Below are 19,189 nucleotides of genomic sequence, written 5' to 3' on the forward strand. Positions count from 1 at the left end.
TAGCCTGTGCCTAAAAGCTGAAAGCATTATTGTTGTGTGTAAGGCGATACGTGATTGAAGGTGTAGCCTTCGTATGAGTGTGCGAGTTAAGTTACTGCAAGGTAGGTAAAGTAGTGTATTTTTTTCTGTAGGCTTAATGTTGTCCATTGTCGTTTCAACTGTGGAAACCAGGATTAGTTATGTTTTTGTGTGTAATTATGCACACAAATAAAGGGAACATTTTCATACAAACTCACTGAAAGGTAGCAGCCTATCCAAATTTATGCAAAGTTTGTGTTAACGTTTCACATGGTCAGGATATCGGATGTCACTTCTACAAGTACCCCAGGCATATATTTCAACCTTTTTGAGCTCTTTAGTTATTTAGATAGTTATGCTACTCACAAAGGAAGCATTATAGCATTCGCATAACCGGCGTATTGTCATACAGAATCGACACTAGAAAATTCAAAATTGACCTCCAAAGTCCTCATTGTGACAAAGTAAAAGGGGGCGGGGCTTGGGATCGGTCAATTGGCTGCGGTGTGATTGGGGCTCCGCCCTTTAAGAGGACGTCACTACGACACGCTGGGGGAACGTCAACCTCGAGAGACTTTTTGGGTTTGCTATTGCCAGGCAACGCCCTGTTCCGCCTCACACACACACACACACACACACACACACGCTGGGGGAACGTCCACCTCGAGAGACGTTTTGGGTTTGCTGTTGCCACGCAACACCCTGTTCCACCTCACATCTCCACCGAGTGGGGCACTGAGAGGAAGAGGGCTTCATCTGATGCCATCTCCACCGAGTGGGGCACTGAGAGGAAGAGGGCTTCATCTGATGCCATCTCCACCGAATGGGGCACTGAGAGGAAGAGGGCTTCATCTGATGCCATCTCCACCGAGTGGGGCACTGAGAGGAAGAGGGCTTCATCTGGGTTTTGGACTTTGTTTTGAAGCCTTAGCTCTCATTCTTTTTTTTCTACTATGCTATTTTTATTTAATAGACGGCTCTTCACAATGCTAGTAGAAGGCTCCATTGACTTGAATGGGATTTCCTGAACGTTCTACAGTAAGTTATTTTCATGTAATTACCGCTGCAAACATATAATTACCACTCTCACTGGCAACATGTTTTGTGCTTCTGCTTTAAGTCTCTCATATCACTGTGAAGTGAAAGCAGACGGTTGGTCAGCTGTGTTCTAAAGAATGTTTGATTCAAGTTCAGCGTGTGTTGTGAACTATTTGTCTCTCAGCAAAAGCCACGACGAAATGGTAACAATAAATGTAAAGAGACATATCGTGGAGTTAATTTTTTCGTTTCGGCAAGTAGCCCATATAATAGGCGGGATAATGTATAGAACGCCGGTCATTATCTGAAAATATGTCCCTTTAGGACGAAATAAGACCTGTCTTAGTGTTTGCCCGGTCGAGACTTATTTTCAGATAATGACCGGCGTTCTATACATTATCCCTTACATAATAAATACTAAACATTTATGTTTGTGTTTCTTTTGCCATTTTTTGTTTTCTGACCCTTAAACAGAAGCAGGGCACACACACACACAAACACACACACACACACACACACTCTCTCTCTCTCACTCTTTCTCTCACACACAAACATACTCTCTCTCACTCTTTCTCACACACACAAACACACACACACACACACACACACACACACACACACATGCTGACTCTCTCATTCTCTCTCATTGCGAACCCGATAGAGCCCTTTTGACGCTCTACTTTGAGAGACCAACCATCACTCATGCCATCAATGTTGAATTGTGGGCGTCTGACGGAAACTGATCAATCTGACCAACACGGCCTTTCTATGTTATCATTACCATATCACATTATCACGATTAATAAGTCATCATAATCATCATCGTTAGCATGGCATGTCACACAGCCTACCTGCTCCATCACTGAGTTCTTGTGATCATGTGGGCTACATCTCCACCACCTGCTCCATCACTGAGTTATTGTGATCATGTGGGCTATATCTCCACCACCTGCTCCATCACTGAGTTCATGTGATCATGTAGGCTACACTCTCCAGCACCTGCTCCATCACTGAGTTTATGTGATCATGTGGGCTGTATCTCCCTCTGCTCTGTACGCTTGCTCACGTCTACGTCTTCTCGCTCAAATTCAACAAACTTCAACATGTTGCTGACATACTGTAGACTAACCTACCTGCAATATTGTTTATATTTTCAAAGTCAAAGTCAAAGTCAAAGTCAGCTTTATTGTCAATTTCTTCACATGTTCCAGACATACAAAGAGATCGAAATTACGTTTCTCACTATCCCACGGTGAAGACAAGACATATTTTACCAATTTAAGTCCACAGACAAACATAACATTCAAGTAAACAAAAAAGTAAGTAAATAAGAGGGCACATATAATAATGAAAAAAATAAGAGCAGCAAAATTTGGTTGAAATTGTGCACAGACAGTCAATAAAATACTAGTGCAAAGTCAGGCCAATAAAAGGCTTGTGTAGTTCTGTTTGACCTAAGTAAGAAAGAAAGTGACATAGTGGTGCAAGTTATGTAAGAGCAGCAGATGTGTTGTGTTTTCAGGACAACAACAACAAGTTGTAAAGTGTACAAGTGTGCAAGTGTGCAAGTGGAGTAGTGCACGCGGCCATTTGTGGGTCCAATGTCCAGGATGTTTTGTAGCTGAGGGTGGAGGGGGGAGAGGAGGGAGAGAGTTCAGCATCCTTACAGCTTGGTGTATGAAGCTGTTGGTGAGTCTGGTAGTGCGGGAGCGCAGGCTTCTGTACCTCTTCCCAGAGGGCAGTAGATCGAACAGATTGTGAGCGGGGTGACTTGCATCACTCACAATTTTGGTCGCCTTGCGGGTGAGGTGGGTGGTGTAAATGTCCTTCAGGGAGGGGAGTGAAGCACCAATAATCCTTCCAGCTGTGTTCACTATGCGCTGCAGGGCTTTCCTGTTGTATTCAGTGCAGCTTCCGCCCCACACAGCGATACAGCTGGAGAGGATGCTCTCAATGGTGCCTCGGTAGAATGTGGTCATGATGGCTGGTGGAGCACTTGCTCGCCTGAGTTTCCGCAGGAAGTACAGGCGGCGCTGAGCTCTCTTCGCCAGTGATGCAGTGTTTGTGGTCCAGGAGAGGTCTTCGCTGATGTGCACCCCCAGGAATTTGGTGCTGCTCGCTCTCTCCACCACAGCACCGTCGATGGTCAGTGGCAGGTGTTGGGTGTGACCTCTCCGGAAGTCAACAACAATCTCTTTGGTCTTGCTGACGTTCAGCAGGAGGTTGTTGTCCCTGCACCACGTGGTCAGATGGTCGACCTCCAACCTGTATTGGGTCTCGTCGCCCTTGGTGATGAGACCCACCAGAGTTGTGTCGTCAGCAAATTTCACTATGTGATTGTTGCTGTAGGTTGCAGTGCAGTCATGCGTCAGCAGGGTGAAGAGCAGCGGACTGAGCACGCAGCCTTGGGGGGCCCCTGTGCTCAGTGTGATGCTGCTTGAGGTATTGTTGCCAACACGTACTACTTGAGGCCTCTGACAGAGGAAGTCCAGTAGCCAGTTGCAGAGGTAGGTACTGAGTCCCAGTTTGTCCAGTTTGCAGATGAGTTGTTGTGGTATTATGGTGTTGAATGCAGAACTGAAGTCTATAAACAGCAATCTCACATATGAGTCTCTTTTTTCCAGGTGGGTGAGGGCTGGGTGGAGGGCAGAGCAGATTGCATCCTCTGTAGACCGCTTGGCTCGGTATGCAAACTGGAAGGGGTCCAGGGTGGGGGGGAGAATGGATTTGATATGTGACATGACAAGCCGCTCAAAGCACTTCATGATGATGGGTGTCAGTGCCACAGGGCGGTAGTCATTGAAGCAGGATGGAGCAGTTTTCTTCGGCACAGGTATGATGGTGGCAGCTTTGAAACATGATAGGACGATGGCTTGCTTCAGGGAAGTGTTAAAGATGTCTGTGAAGACATCCTTAAGCTCCCCTGCGCAGTCCTTCAGCGCACGACCTGGAATGTTGTCTGGACCTGTTGCCTTACGGGTGTTGATAGCAGCAAGTGTCCTCTTCACGCTGTCGGCAGAGAGGCACAGGGGCTGCTCATGTAGAGGGGGATGGGTCTTCTGTGGGCAGGTGCTGTTTTGTGCTTCAAAGCGAGCAAAGAAGCGGTTCAGGTTGTTGAGCAGAGGGATGTTGCTCTCACAGCTCTGTGGCGCGGGCTTGTAGTCCGTGAGGGCCTGAATGCCCTGCCATAGGCTTTGTGCGTTCCTGCTGTCTTTGAAGTGGGTGGTTATCTTGTGAGTGTATTCCTTTTTTGCTTCCTTGATGCCACGGGACAGGTTGGCTCTCGCTGTTCTCATGCCAGCTTCATCCCCAGCTCTGTAGGCTTTGTCTCTGGCCCTCAGCAGCCTGAGGACATCCCCTGTCAGCCATGGCTTCCAGTTAGCCCGAGTGATGATGTCTTTTGTGTGGGTCACATCATCAATGCACTTGGTGATGTAAGAGGTTACAGTGTCTGTATACTCCTCTATGTCTGTCCGGTTGTTGTAAGTGGCTGCCTGCTTAAACATTTCCCAGTCTGTTGTGTCAAAGCAGTCTTGAAGAGCATCGGAGGCTCCCTCAGGCCACACTTTTACCTGCTTACGAACCGGTTTGTTTGCTTTTACCCTTTGTCTGTATGCGGGCATTAGCATAACAGTTATATGGTCTGAAAGTCCAATGTGGGGGAGGGGGGTAGCTTTGTATGCTCCTTTGTGTGTAGTGTAGACCAGGTCCAGGATGTTATCTCCCCTTGTTGGAAAATCAACATGCTGGTGTAGCTTTGGAAGTACAGTTTTAAGATCAGCATGGTTAAAATCTCCAGTGAAGATGGTGAAACCGTCTGGGTGTGCCGTCTGTTGTTCACTGACAGCCTGGTACAGTTCACTGAGAGCCGCGTTCTTATCGCTGTTGTTGTTGGTAGGCGGGATGTATACTGCGACTAGCAGAATCGCAGTAATTTCCCTTGGCAGGTAAAAAGGACGGCACTTTATGATCATAAACTCTGCCAGTGGTGAGCAGTGTTTGCATACTACTACAGTGTCCCGGCACCATTCGTCACGGATGTAAACACAGATTCCTCCTCCTCGTGATTTACCTCCCTTTACAATGGCCCTGTCTGCTCGATAGCATGCTAGCTGCTCCAGTTGTACAGCAGAGTCCGGAATGTTGTCATTTAACCAAGTCTCAGTGAAGACGAGCACACAGCAGTTACTTACTGTCCGGTTCGTTGATCTCAGCAGTCGTATGTGATCCATTTTGTTGTCCAGTGATCGTACATTTGCCAGGAGAATGGATGGTATGGCTGGGCGAGTTGGGCTGGCCGCTAGCCTGGCCCGGACGCCTCCGCGCTTGCCCCTCTTCTGCTTCCTCGCACACCGCTTCCGACGCTTTCTTTCCGGGGGAGGAGTAGCAGGCGAGTCCGGTGTTGTTGCAGGCCGGAGTAGTCCGAGTTCCTTTAGCGTCTCTGTTGCAAAGTCCAGAACGCTGCAAAACTTGCTTTTGCAGATGTCGATTAAAAACTGCCTGCTGTACTTGTAGTACGACGTAGTAAGACGAGACGAACACGTAAAACTTTCGGACAAACACTTTTTAAACGAACAAAACACCGTACGGTTAGGACAGAGAGAGGTCGCTGCGTGTGTACGCGCCGCCATCTTGGATCTAATTTTTAAGCTTCTACATTGGTGTTATTTTTGCACAGCTGGCACTACCAGCACCCGCCACAATTTCAAGGTGTGGCTACTTCAATTAACTATTTGGATACACTCACAGATTCCTGGCTCTGAGCCAAAATGGGAGGGGTGGGACCTGACAAGAGCTATTATTGGATCAGTCCAGTGTCAGTATGGAAAATGAACCAATGGGCCGCTGACTGTCCTTGGCTTGGGCAGACCGTTGGCCAAACAAATTAAAATGAGGAAAATGCCCGGTATGCCAGTTGGCCAGTCCGTCCCTGTTGGGCAACTTCTATAAAAGACGCCCTTTCTGATGACCGTAGTCTCTCTCACTCTCACTTCCCATCCGCTCCCGCTGACAAACGCAGGGCAGCTTGGCGTGGTGCCTCACTGGCAGACACAGGGCAGCTTCGCTTGGTGCCTCACTGGCAGACGCAGGGCAGCTTGGCATGGTGCCTCACTGGCAGACGCAGGGCAGCTTCGCTTGGTGCCTCACTGGCACGTCACGTTCATTGTTTAGTCTTTTGTGTTGATTCATTGGTCATTGATCTTGGTTGTCTTTTAGTTTAAGACTCGTATTGAGAGCGGGTGGTATTTGGTGGTGGGGTTTCATGTGACAGTTTAGGATTCATATTTAGAGCTGGTGGTATTTGGTGATGGGGTTTCACGTGACAGTTTAGAATTTGTATTCTAAACTCTAGAGCTGGTGGTATTTGGTGATGGGTTTTCATGTTACTTAGTTTAGCATTTGTATTTAGAGCTGGTGGTATTTGGTGATGGGTTTTCATGTTACTTAGTTTAGGATTTGTATTTAGAGCTGGTGGTATTTGGTGATGAGGTTTCACGTGACAGTTTAGAATTTGTATCATGTGTATTTAGAGCTGGTGGTAGTTGGTGATGGGTTTTCACCTCCTGAAGACTCAACAAAAACGTGTCTTTTGTTTCTGGTCGAGAGTTCTGGTTTGTTTCTGGTCACATTCATTATCTCTCATACACACACAAAATGAAAAGATCTCTCTCCCTCTTTCTCATTCACTATCTGTTTCGGTCTCTCTCTCTCTCGTTTACACACACACACACACACACACACACACACACACAAACACACAACTACATTACAAAATTACAAATATATACAGGAAACACAGTTTCCCATAATTCTCGTCTGTCAGATAATTAAGAACAAGCTAGGCAGGTTTTATACCAACAGGACTCGGTGACCTTGAGAAACAGAGATCTATGTGAGGGCCAGAGTGTTCCTTTAAATTACCTCTAAATGGCCCCAATATTGGTTTCAGCCCTGTCCCTTGGTTTGACCTCTAGCCCCAATATTGGGTTCAGCCCTGTCCCTTGGTTTGACCTCTAGCCCCAATATTGATTTCAGCCCTGTCCCTTGGTTTGACCTCTAGCCCCAATATTGGGTTCAGCCCTGTCCCTTGGTTTGACCTCTAGCCCCAATATTGGTTTCAGCCCTGTCCCTTGGTTTGACCTCTAGCCCCAATATTGGTTTCAGCCCTGTCCCTTGGTTTGACCTCTAGCCCCAATATTGGTTTCAGCCCTGTCCCTTGGTTTCAGGATTTCTCTTGATCATTTGAATATTTTAATTATATTATGTATTGTAGGTGCTGAACTCCCATAATGCGGAGACTTCCCTGGTTCTCTAATGCAATTACACTCTTTGCAGACGGCCCATTCTAATTTCAGTACTCCAGTACCAATGACGTTCAGTCTAATAACCCCAACCGATTTTATTAATGAAAATGTCCTCATAAACGCCGCATCATAGGCTTTCTGGAGATAATATGTAAGGGATTTGGAATTTATTTTACTACGTGAATTAATGTCTCCTTCAGCTGGAGGATGAACTATGCATGGTTCATCTTCACTCCTTCAGCTGCAGGATAAACTATGCATGGTTCATCTTCACATTGTCTGAAGGAGAAACTGCTGGATTAGCTGAGATTTTAAGTCGTATTACTTCCACATTGTTTTTAAAAGTTATTTTGGCAGTAAAAATACCGTGTGTGTATGACCATGACTAGGGATGTAATGGTATAAAAATGTAAGCTCATGGTTATGGTGACCAAAATGATCACACACACACACACACACACACACACAAACATTTAAAATGATCATGGTTTTCAGTATTATTGCTGCGATACTTTATTAAAATAGTAACGTTCTGTGTCTGTGTGAACTGCTGCTCTCACTGCTCCTTGCACGCATCTAGGCAAGTGGGCGTGTCAAGCAGGCAGCTCTGAGAGAGTGAGTGTGCAGCCAACGTCAACATAGTTCTTTGCCGACAGTCCTCGGCCTTGTGGATAAAACAAAAGGTGAAGTGAAATCTGCAACTATTTTGGATACATCGCGAATAGTGAAGGCAAGCCATCAGGTACACAGAGACCCGTTTGTAAAATATGTTTCAAAGTCATTCAAAAGCAGTAGGCTACGCATGGAACTTGGCTAAACACCTCGCAGACATATCCCAACATTTTTAAAGAATAACATTACCATAACCTGTAAACAATCTATTTCAGTACTACTGGTAATATTGGTCATGGCATGTAGACTGCAATTTTATTGCCCATATGTAGGATAGGCTACCCGAAATACGCTAATTAAAGCCCACAGCATATATTACCACCAAAGCATGTTGAGTCCCAATAATAATAATAATAACCACTGATTGTTAGTGGTAGCAAATGATGTTATCAAAGAAATAGACGTAATGTAGGAAAGCACACAGATATATTGCAACAGGTAATGGTGTAGGCCTATCTGACGAAGACCTGAGTGGTTGGAACGTCGTACTTGTACACTGGGCGCAAAGAAGACTATCCTCACATTTTTCCCTTTGCAACTGTCAAAGAAATCCCATGAACACGGGAAGGCCTTGGGTAGCCTATACTGTACATCAGATGGCCTAAAGATTAGGCCCCTCTGCATAGCATTCAGTGATTTGCATGCAGTAATTTCAACACTGACCTTGATCTAGCCTAGTTTGGCTATTTAAAGATACTTTATTGCCAAAACACAACATAATGTAAATGAACTATAACAAACAATAAAGGACTTAATCACACAAAGTAGGCCTACTATTTTACTGACTATAAAAAATAATCATTATTTAGGAAGTTTAGAAGTTTATAACCCAGAATTGACCTGCACATTACAAAAGTGCACTGAATTCAACACAAATGACTCAATACACTTGGAGGAGGTATGAGTCCTTTCTTTTCCAGATATCTTAGGATTTCTCCATAGTATCGTTTCAGTATCGAGCATTGTGATACTTATGGCAGGTATCGTATCGAAGTCATTATTTTGGTATTGTGACAACACTAATGTTTAAAAGTGTGTTCAATATGTGACATGAGTACAATTTACAGTTGTTTGTAGCCAAGTTGCTTAGCTTGCTTAGCTTGTTTGGCTATTTACCAAACATCTGACATGCATGACAATGTTCCCGGCGTGAGAACTGTGTTGATCACTGATGGTGTAACGTCAGGATTTTATTTATTGACTGCTGTTTTCATGAATTCATGATGAAGACTGTGCTTATATTTTCCTTGAAATGTTCAATATTTGATATGTTGTCTTTACACAATGTCCCAACTCTTTTGGAATTAGGGTTGTAATATAATATCATATCAATACCGTACAGATGAATGATATTGTGATATTGTAGTCCATATCTCCTACCCTGGGTGCCAGTCAAACTTAGCCACGCCCACAATATTTGAGGTCGGGAAGTTCGGTTTGGCATTGCTCCGTTGTTGAGCAACTATGCTCGAACCAGAGCTGTTTTGACCAATTAAGTTCGACTTTACGATCATGGACAGGTGAGCAACAGTGCCTTGTCTATCATGTCATCTGAGCTTAGGTTGATATTGACCATTTTTCAAGGTCAAGGATTTGTGCTTGGTAGAACGAATGGAACACACAATGGAACAGACACACACCATGGAACAGACTAGTGAGTGTGCAGGAAGCTGCAGGTGCATTATTAAAAACCATGTGCGCAAAGGATTGTGGGTGTTCCAAGCATGCAGAGGATAAACGCATGCATCCTCGAAAATTCTCAGAAAATCTCAGAACAAAGGACTCAGTACTTGATAGAATTTTAAAGTACCCTTGACATTGGAACAGTGCTTGGTGAGATTCGATGACGTAACGTCCTTGAAAAAGCAGCTTTGAAGGACCCATCCTTGACTTTGAGAAACGGTCATTGTTTGCAACAAAAACGAGACGGAGAGAAGGAGACAGATGGCTTCTGACAGGGAAGCTACCAGGCTCGTAACTGAGGCGTTCTGTTCACGTTGTGTCTGCTGCAGCACTTAAAGAGGAACTTGGCAACTATTTCAACGTAATAAACCCGTTTAGAAATCATTTGGATGGTTAAATGACCTGTTCCGGTAAAAATGGTGACTTTCCCCGCTGCGCTTAGCGTCCCCAGGCGGAATACCAACCTTGCAACATTGAGACTTACCGTCCCGGAAAGAGAAGTGAGAAACAAGAAACTCGTTTTAAATCGTGTTTCTTACCTTGTAACATCGTAACCAAACTTATGCTAACCGTTCGCTAGCTTGTAAACAAATCCATGTGCTTTATCGTTACCTTTTTCCACAGTTTGAAATAGCATAATGCACAATTTCTCCACCAGAGGGGGAAATCCTGCCAAGTTTCCCTTTAATATTCACTATAATCAATGGAAGTAGCTACACCAGACCTGATAGTGGCGCATACACTTGAAAAAAATAGACCATTCTTCTAAAATTGATTTTACGCGTTGCAAACAGAACGCTTCAGTTACGCGCCTGGTGTAGCTTCCCCGTGAGACCCCATAGAAAAATGCATATTATTTCCATGAGGTTTTATCACTCGAAACAATTATTCCTGAAAACTTTGGCCAAAGTTGATATGTGGGAAAACTCTGGTTTCACTTTCATCAAGGGAAAACAGCAGTGTGTTTGCATTGTGACATGTTGTTCTCTCGTTTGCTTGAAATCTCTGATTGGCCACCTGTTGGCTCCAGGGGTCTGCAACACCCTTCCCCAGCTGTTTATAACATGTTTGTAGCATCGGTGTGAACAGAATTATTTTTAAAAACGAAGGAGGGCAAATATCTGTTTTTCCAAATAGCCTACCCTGCTACGTATTTCATTGTCTTACATTTCGTTACCAGGTCTTGTAGGAGATATTGGCAGCATAACTTTTACAAAAGACCAGAAAACAATGTTAAGGCATTTGTGGAGAAGAATGATGGTTTGTGTGTTCTTCCTACAGCTCATGGTAAGATATTTTGTTGCTGATTGGTTAGGTCTATCCAATTGAGTGCAGAGGCATTCCCCCCCCCCCGTATCCGTTGAAACACGCCCCATAATTACATCCCAATGGAGCAGTATCAGACTCATATTCTGACTAGAATCTGAATATGATGCGTCAGGCTACATATCTCCTACTCACACACACATATAAACACACATATAAACACACACACACCATAAGACATCTCTTACCGCTGTTTGAGCCCCCAGCTGCCATTTTGCCTTCCTGAAACAGACACAGATCACTGGGTCACGTTCTCCAACATCATTATCAGTCTTGAGTCTACATTCATCCAGTAGACCTGCTCATTTCTACACCTGTTCTCCCGTGACAAACAGGACAGAACAGGTGTTGACACACACACAGGTACTGTGGCAAACAGGACCGAACAAACTTCTATCTATGGACTTCGTTTTCACCTCAATGAAGGAACCAATCACAGAACGGAGGGAGGGCAGCAAGACGATGACGACACACCGAAGCCGTTATGAGCGACGTACAGACGCATTTGATAGACATTCGTAGCGCCCAATCAATGGTTCTGGGCATTCGTAAGCCACGTTTCAAATACGAGAAAATGAATGTCTAGTTCCTAGACCCCATCTCAATGAGATGAGATCTGACGTTAGCCAGGCTAATTGCTATATGTGTGCATAAACTAGTATTGTTATATGGAATGTGCATAAACTAGTATTGCTACATCCCAGATAGCAAGCATAGTCGGCCCGATTCTGGCTGAGTGCTGGCAGTGTCGGCTGAGGTCCGAGTCGGCTGAAGCACAGTAAACACAGTCGGCCCGATCCTGGCTGAGTGCTGCCACTGTCGGCGGAGTTTCAGGTCGGCTGAGGCACTGTCCCCTTGAATGGGCCGACACTGACACGCAGTAGTTGGGCTGATTACTGAGTGTCTTATTTGGCCCGATTGGGGTTTGATGGGCTACTGCCAGTTTTCGAATCAATCTCGGCAGACGGATTTCATACAGTGTGTGGCCCGATACTTCAGGAACGAACAATGATCAGTATGGCGGCTGTTGGCGGCAAAAATGAAACATTTAGCGACAGCCGGACGCTAAACGTACATGGCCCAATTTTGTAAAGTGACTGTCGGCCCATTACATGTGGAAGAGCCACGAGCAGAGCAACTGTTCAGTTTGAAACCAGGACGGCACGAAACTGTCTCGTTTTGAACACTGCCTGTGGTAAGTAACATGCAACTTTACCTGTTATTGCATGTAAATCATTATGAATGTACGTAGGCTTATTATTGCAGACAAAGTTTAATAAGTAGCATAACAAGAATGGGTGTTTCAATCTAACCCCCTTGACGATGACGAAGCTAGCGGTAACATAACGTTATGATTTCTTAGCCTACTTTGTTGGCCTAATTACCGTTAACGTCAGTGTTGGTGGTTAGTCAAAAACGTTCAGTGCTGTAACGTTAGCTATACTTGCATAATTATGTGGTTTTCAAAGAAAAGTGGGATCTAATCCTTTTAGAAATAGCTTAACAGTTAACCAGTATTGCATGACTTAGAATATAGCGATTGGTAATGGGCATTTCATTGTTATCTATCCAACTTCAGGCACTAGGCAGGCAGGACTGAGACTGTATGCCTTAAGAGAGAGTGTGTGTGTGTGTGTGTGTGTGTGTGTGTGTGTGTGAGAGAGAGAGAGAGAGAGAGAGAGAGAGATGGTAGCAGGGTGGGTCCTGTCCTGGTCATGTAAAGCTCATCAAAATCGGTATTTTAAGGTCATTCTGTATTTTGTACTGAGGGGTTGTTTATGATCATGTAATCATTTTGAACACATATACTTCCATTAACCTAACGTTACTGTGACTTTTTTTTAAATGTACACCTCAGAATCCAGGCCACACTGACCAGAGACCTGCACTCCTTTGGATGAAGAAGGCTACCCGTGTATACATGTGTGAACCATTTCTTGTGTTGGAAAAACAGGAGACCTGAAGAGCTCTTGGTAAGTTGTACATTGATTTAATAGAATAAGTAATACGTTTTTGTTTAGATGAGCCAAATCATAGGAATCAGCTTTCATCTAGGCCTGTGTTTTGTGATATGTCGTTTTTAGATGCTTTTGGTTTGCCTCATCTATTATGTCAGCAAAGAACAGGAGTGGGCAGGAAACATGCGCTGTTGAAAACATGGCCAACCAACTGGAGCACCCACAAGGCTCTTGTGAAGGAAGTCCACAAGCCTTTGTGCTTCAGGTCTGTATGTGTTGACAAATATGTCTTGCTCTTGGTGATTGTTAAATGCTAATATATTACCAATGACAATCACACAATGTCTTGTTTGCCCAAAATAACTACCAGGGAGGTGTTACCAAGACAGCTGCAGAGTGGCAAGACTGGGCTTTAGTAATATTTTGTCAGACAGTAAAGGATAAATAGTTTAATGATTTTTTTCATTTCTTTTGAAATGGCATGCTGTCCATGCATCTCAAATTGAAGGATGGATGGAAAGAACTCTTTGATCAACCCCCAAAGAGAGCTGAGGTGGCTATCTGTAAGTATATTTGAGTGGACAAACAGAACTTCTCTGACAGATGACATGTTGAAATCTTGCTTTAGACCTCATAATGATCTTATAATATTCTTTTATACCTAAATGCAGTTTGGAGACACCCCCGGCTGGTAGTGCTGCTGAAACTGGTGGAGGCAACAATGAAGCAGCAACAGAAAGAGAAGGCAGGTGGCAAAGTCTGCTGCTATTGAAAAATACTTTGAGAGTGAGTGTGTGTGCATGTATGTAGCTGGGTAGGTCATGGTACATGGTACAAAAATACAGAATTTAAAGCACTAGCACAACACTTAACTCAAAAACCACAACTACTGACAATGGAATTACTCTTTTAGAGTGAGGGAGAGAGATATTTCTGTACATTTTTAATGTTAATTTAGAATAATTTATTTCTTTGAATCATTATACAGTTTTAAAATGTTTAATTGTTTGTGTTTTTGTATATGAAAGATGTCGATTGTTGTAGATAAAAGTAGCTTGTATATTTTAACTTGTTTAATTTCTAAAGTGTATATATGTAAAAGCTTGTATAATTTTTAAATGTTTGTTTTATTTGCAAGGTTGTGTTTGTTAAACTTGTTAATAAAAGTAGTTTGTGCTTTTAATTACTAGTTCTGGATTTGTGTTTATTTTCAAGTACTTTTGGTAGTTAATGGGCCGCATGTGGCCCGGGGACCCAGCCGACATTCAGCCAACACTCAGTCAGATCAGTTTTATAGTGCGTGGGCCAGTACAGGCCCAGAGGCCCAGCCGACACTCAGTCAGATCAGTTTTATAGTGTGTGGGCCAGTACAGGCCCAGAGGCCCAGCCGACACTCAGCCAACACTCAGTTATATAGTGTGTGGGCCAGACCTGGGCCAACAGAATGCATGACAATAAAGTATCTATCTATCTATGAGTCATTTCACAGTGTGTGGGCCACACCTGGGCCAATAGAAACAATAAGAGTCATTTCACAGTGTATGGGCCACACCTGGGCCAACAGTTCCAATAAGAGTCATTTTACAGTGTGTGGGCCAGACCTGGGCCAACAGAAACAATGAGAGTCATTTTGCAGTGTGTGGGCCATATCTGGGCCAGAGGAAATTCTTTGTGTCAGTTATCAGTAACTGGGCCATTGTTGGGCCGGAGGCCCAGCCAGAACTGGGCCAACACTGAGGCAAGGTAGTGGGCCAGAGGTGGGCCGGTCAAATTTTGCTATCTGGGATGGAATGTGCATAAACTATTATTGCTATATGGAATGTGCATAAACTATTATTTCATAAAGCATGTCTGCTAATCACAAAGTGGGTCTTACCTCAGTCTAGTGCAGCAGCCCCTGCAACACACCAAACAGGATGTTAAAGTCTGCAGTCTGTAGACTGGACACTGCTGCTGTAGACAGGCTTTACACACACAGGCTGTTTCTCCTGCAGACTGGACACTGCTGCTGTAGGCTTCACACACACTGTGACTCCATGACAGGAGAACAGGATCCCTGAGTGTTTCAGCGTAAACAGGAGAACTCCTCTTCAGAGTGCTATACGGAGGCCATTTCCTCTCCCAGCTACAGTCACTTCTGAAATGGCTGAGGTTAAGTTTCACTTTCACTTCTCGCGGTGCTGCCGTGCTGGAGGTTCTGAGCCTCTAAGTCTTTTTTCTTTCAATCCTGATGTCAACTGCAGATCCAACAGATATCCGTGTGTGCGATATCGTGCATTTTTCAACTCGTTGGCATACTAATTATGTCCCATAAAGACGACTCGTCGAGGAGGAAGGAGGGCACGCAGGAAGAGCTACTGAGAAACGTCTGTGCACGCACGCAGGAGCAATCGACCCCGTTAGATGGCCCCATTGAGATTGGTGGGCTGCAGTCACATGGTGTACGCAACCTGATGATGATGCGATGATAATCGACGTCCGAACAGGAAACGTTTCGCGGAATGTTTTTGAAAACAGCAGGAGCATGTTGTAGGCTACCTTTTGACAAACAATATTTTGTTAGCTTTGATGATCAGTCCTGTGTCGTGACTTTTGCTTTGCTAAGACAACGGTCCAAACCAGCGATGGATTATTGAAATGTACATGGACAAAGCTAACAAAGTATAGCCTACTAACATCACTTGAACAAACGTGGTAGCTCCCCCCCCCCCCCAAAAAAAACAAATAAGTTACCCTACTCTACCTTATTTACAAAATTGGTGGCTAGCCTAACATGTACAGCAGGCCTCTCCTTATTGAGCCTAAGAAAGACCTATAAACTGGAACAGAAAGCCCCTCTTAATCACGTCAACCTACCCATGTCATCCCTACGACGGAGTATTAGGGCCACACATGAAAATATTTTTGCCATGGCGAGATTAAACTCGACATGTTGACTTTAAAGTCGCCACGTCGACATTAAACTCGACATTTCGAGAATAAAGTTGAAATATCATATCTACTTTAATCTCGACGTCGGGAGGACAGCTTAATTCGTCCCTCCATAGACATTCAGCAATAGGCTGTTTTGCATCCATTACAAACAAGCAACGTGAAAGTCTAGGATTGGGGAGAGCGCCTAGTATGCCTCTAGTGCATAAGCATGAAGTTGAACCTTTAGATGAAAAACAACACTTTAATAATAGGCCTACAATAAATTAAAAAAAACGCTATGACGTTTAGGCTACTTTTGACCATTTATCGCCTGTAACTCCGTGATAAGGACCTAACAGCAAAGTATTTGGCTGAGCAACGTAAGTTAATATGTTCTATGTTTTGTCCACATGATTTAGGCCTATGTCTAATCATTGTTGCACTGGAACACTCTGAATCATTGTTGCACTTGTTGCATTGTTTCATTCGTCCTCCCTTTCAATCGTCCCGAGCGGTCGTTCTCTCTCCAAACTAACTTTATTCTCAAAATGTTGAGTTTAATGTCGACACGTCGAGATTAAAGTCGACATGATATTTCAACTTTATTCTCGAAATGTTGAGTTTAATGTCGACATGGCGACATTAAAGTCGATATTACATTTCAACTTTATTCTCAAAATGTCGAGTTTAATGTTGACATGGCGACTTTAAAGTCGACATGTTGAGTTTAATCTCGTCATGGCAAAAATATTTTTTTCCTTCATGTGTGGCCCTAATACTCCGTTGTACATCCCTTATCAAATAGCTTACGGCATGAAGCATCTAACTTTTACAACACTGGCTGTTACGTGGGCTTATAGGGGTGTTTCATGCTTTTTAAAAGTTCTGGGATGAGGGAGATTTCTCTCCCGGGATTTTTTTTTTTAAATTCTGGTTGCTAAACACACTATTTTGACGCAGTTTGGGAAGGTCAGAAATACCTTTACAGAGCAAGCGGCCAGGGCTGTAGTACTCGAGTCCGGTCTTGGACTCGAGTCCGGACTCGAGACCGTTTTTCTATGGTCTCGGACTTGTCTCGGACTCGCTAGTATTTGGACTTGGTCTTGTCTCGGTCTCGGCCACTGGTCTTGCCAAATATGGCTTTTGGTCTCGACCGAGTCCAGGTGTCTTTAGGGCCATCAAAATTAACGTGTTAATCGCCGCGATTCATTTTGAAATACATAATGCGTTACAAAATATTAACTCAATAGTGTTTACCTTTGTGGGGGGCTGATGTCACGTAACGGAAGCCGCAAAACCTAAAACCGCAAGCCTGAGAGTTTATTTTACTGTCTGTGGAGTTAGCTGAAGATAAAGAGGAACCAACATTTAGCCAAATAGTAGCTTTACTGCAAACTGCTTTTCACTCTTGTTAGATAACGTTTACAATGTCAAAATGCACCAACTGCAACAGTTACATAAAGATGATACTTTTCGGCTCCTCTCCATTAAGATCCATCTTGAACGTATGCTACTCCATTTAATTAAGAGCGCGTCTGAACGCACACGAGAAGGAGAGAAAACGATTGGCAGACTCCAGCTGGCTTGTCGTTGTTGATGATAATTGATATCTCCTTTTTAATATAAGAAACTTATAAAAGGAAGGCAACAAATACGAGGTTAGAGGAGATTGCGGATTTATCCGATTTCCACTACTGACCAGTTATAAACATGTATGTAGGCTGCACTCACTGTGATTTGAAAAATGGACAAAAATATGAAGAGTTGTCTTTGCCTTTGTGTAATGGAACTGGTGAGTCTTGAAGTCTTCAATAATTTGTTTACATGAAGCACATATTATGCCGATTGAAACACATTCCATTCAGATAGCTAGGTGACTGGCTCAGGCTCATCATTCACTTTTAATTGCAAACAGAAAATGTCTAGCTAGCATCATGTCATTACATGCTTCTATTTCCAAAGGAATGAAAACTGTTTATACCAACTTAATATCATGATTATCATTGTTAATATTGTACAATACATGTGGTACAAACAATATTAGAGCTTGTGGACTAGCTATAGGCTATATTTCAATGGAGCTGGTAAAAAAAAGATCATTATGAGAACGTGGCCACAATGGGCTTAAAGTAACAGTGCACCATTTACAAATGAGTTAAACAGCATCATATGTGTAGTATTTCTTAAGAAATGAATACTTTAAAACACAATTACTGTGTCAGTATTATCATTTAAATAATATAAAAGTGTTTTACTTTTACCTTTGTGGTTACTCATTAATTTTGTGATTTATGTTGAAGCTTTAGTCTTCAGGAACTTTTTAATTGCGGTTAATCGAGATTAATTCATTTCAAAATATATATTTTGAATCGTTTGACAGCCCTATAATAATATTGGAGAAGGGGAATGGCTACACTTACAAATCCTGGGTGTGTTCACACTGTTTTTGCTTTTAGATAATAATAATAATAACCCAAAATGATTGTCTTGATACTTTCATGCACAAGACTTTTTTTCCTATCCTGGACTCGGTCTTGACTCGGACTCGAACCTTTTTGGACTCGGTCTTGTCTTGGACTCGAACCTCTTTGGACTCGGTCTTGACTTGGTCTCGACTAGTCCTGGTCTTGGACTTGTCTTGGACTCGACAAAGGTGGTCTTGACTACAGCCCTGCAAGCGGCTCTGTAAAGTTTATGTCGTGATTTGCGATAGAGAAAAACACAGTCCATGACTTTTCAATATCTTTTAGTTAAAGGAGAATTCCGGTGTGATATTGACCTAAAGTGTGTTGAAACATGATACCGAGTGTGAACGTATGTCTCATAGCCCATCTCGGCTTGTCCCAGCTGCACTCCAAAATCTGGCGCTAGTTAGCCGATGCTACCAACAGCTTTTTCAATGGTGGTGCTTCGGCATCGGGCTAGCCATGCAAATAAATCGGGCTATGTATCGATGCTCTATCGATTATGCCAATATAAACTATAAATCAATGTTGTTTCGATGTCTCTCTATCTATGCTCATGCACAGGGACGGATCATGGCTTGTGCCAAGTGTGCACGTGCACAGGGTCCCTCAGCCAATGGGGGCCCTCGGATTTAAAACAAAAATTGCAATGAATTTAGGCTAGATTATGCCCGGTGCTTCTGTCTTAATTTGCAGCACAACTGAATGGTGTTATGGAACCGCGGACCGAAAGAAAAATAAACTAAATGTTTTCCTGATCAATAAATACTTCTTAATTCATAAAATATAGAGGCATAACATTAGGTGGAAG

At 43.5% G+C, this 19,189-nt stretch overlaps 1 protein-coding gene across 1 annotated transcript in view; it reads right to left on the reverse strand.

Moving 5' to 3' along the window:
• The window catches only part of LOC121697591 (trichohyalin-like), a 37,574-nt gene extending 22,182 nt beyond the window's left edge, over nt 1-15,392 (reverse strand). Inside the window, exons 1-2 of the mRNA XM_042079163.1 lie at nt 14,877-15,392; nt 11,231-11,264 (exon numbers count right to left, since the gene is read on the reverse strand). Of these exons, the coding sequence (XP_041935097.1) occupies nt 11,231-11,255 (25 nt within the window). The 5' untranslated portion in view covers nt 11,256-11,264; nt 14,877-15,392. The remainder of the gene's footprint in view (nt 1-11,230; nt 11,265-14,876) is intronic.
• Nucleotides 15,393-19,189: the final 3,797 nt, after the last annotated feature.

This window comes from Alosa sapidissima, chromosome 2 (assembly GCF_018492685.1).
Source record: "Alosa sapidissima isolate fAloSap1 chromosome 2, fAloSap1.pri, whole genome shotgun sequence".
Lineage (NCBI taxonomy): Eukaryota > Metazoa > Chordata > Actinopteri > Clupeiformes > Clupeidae > Alosa > Alosa sapidissima.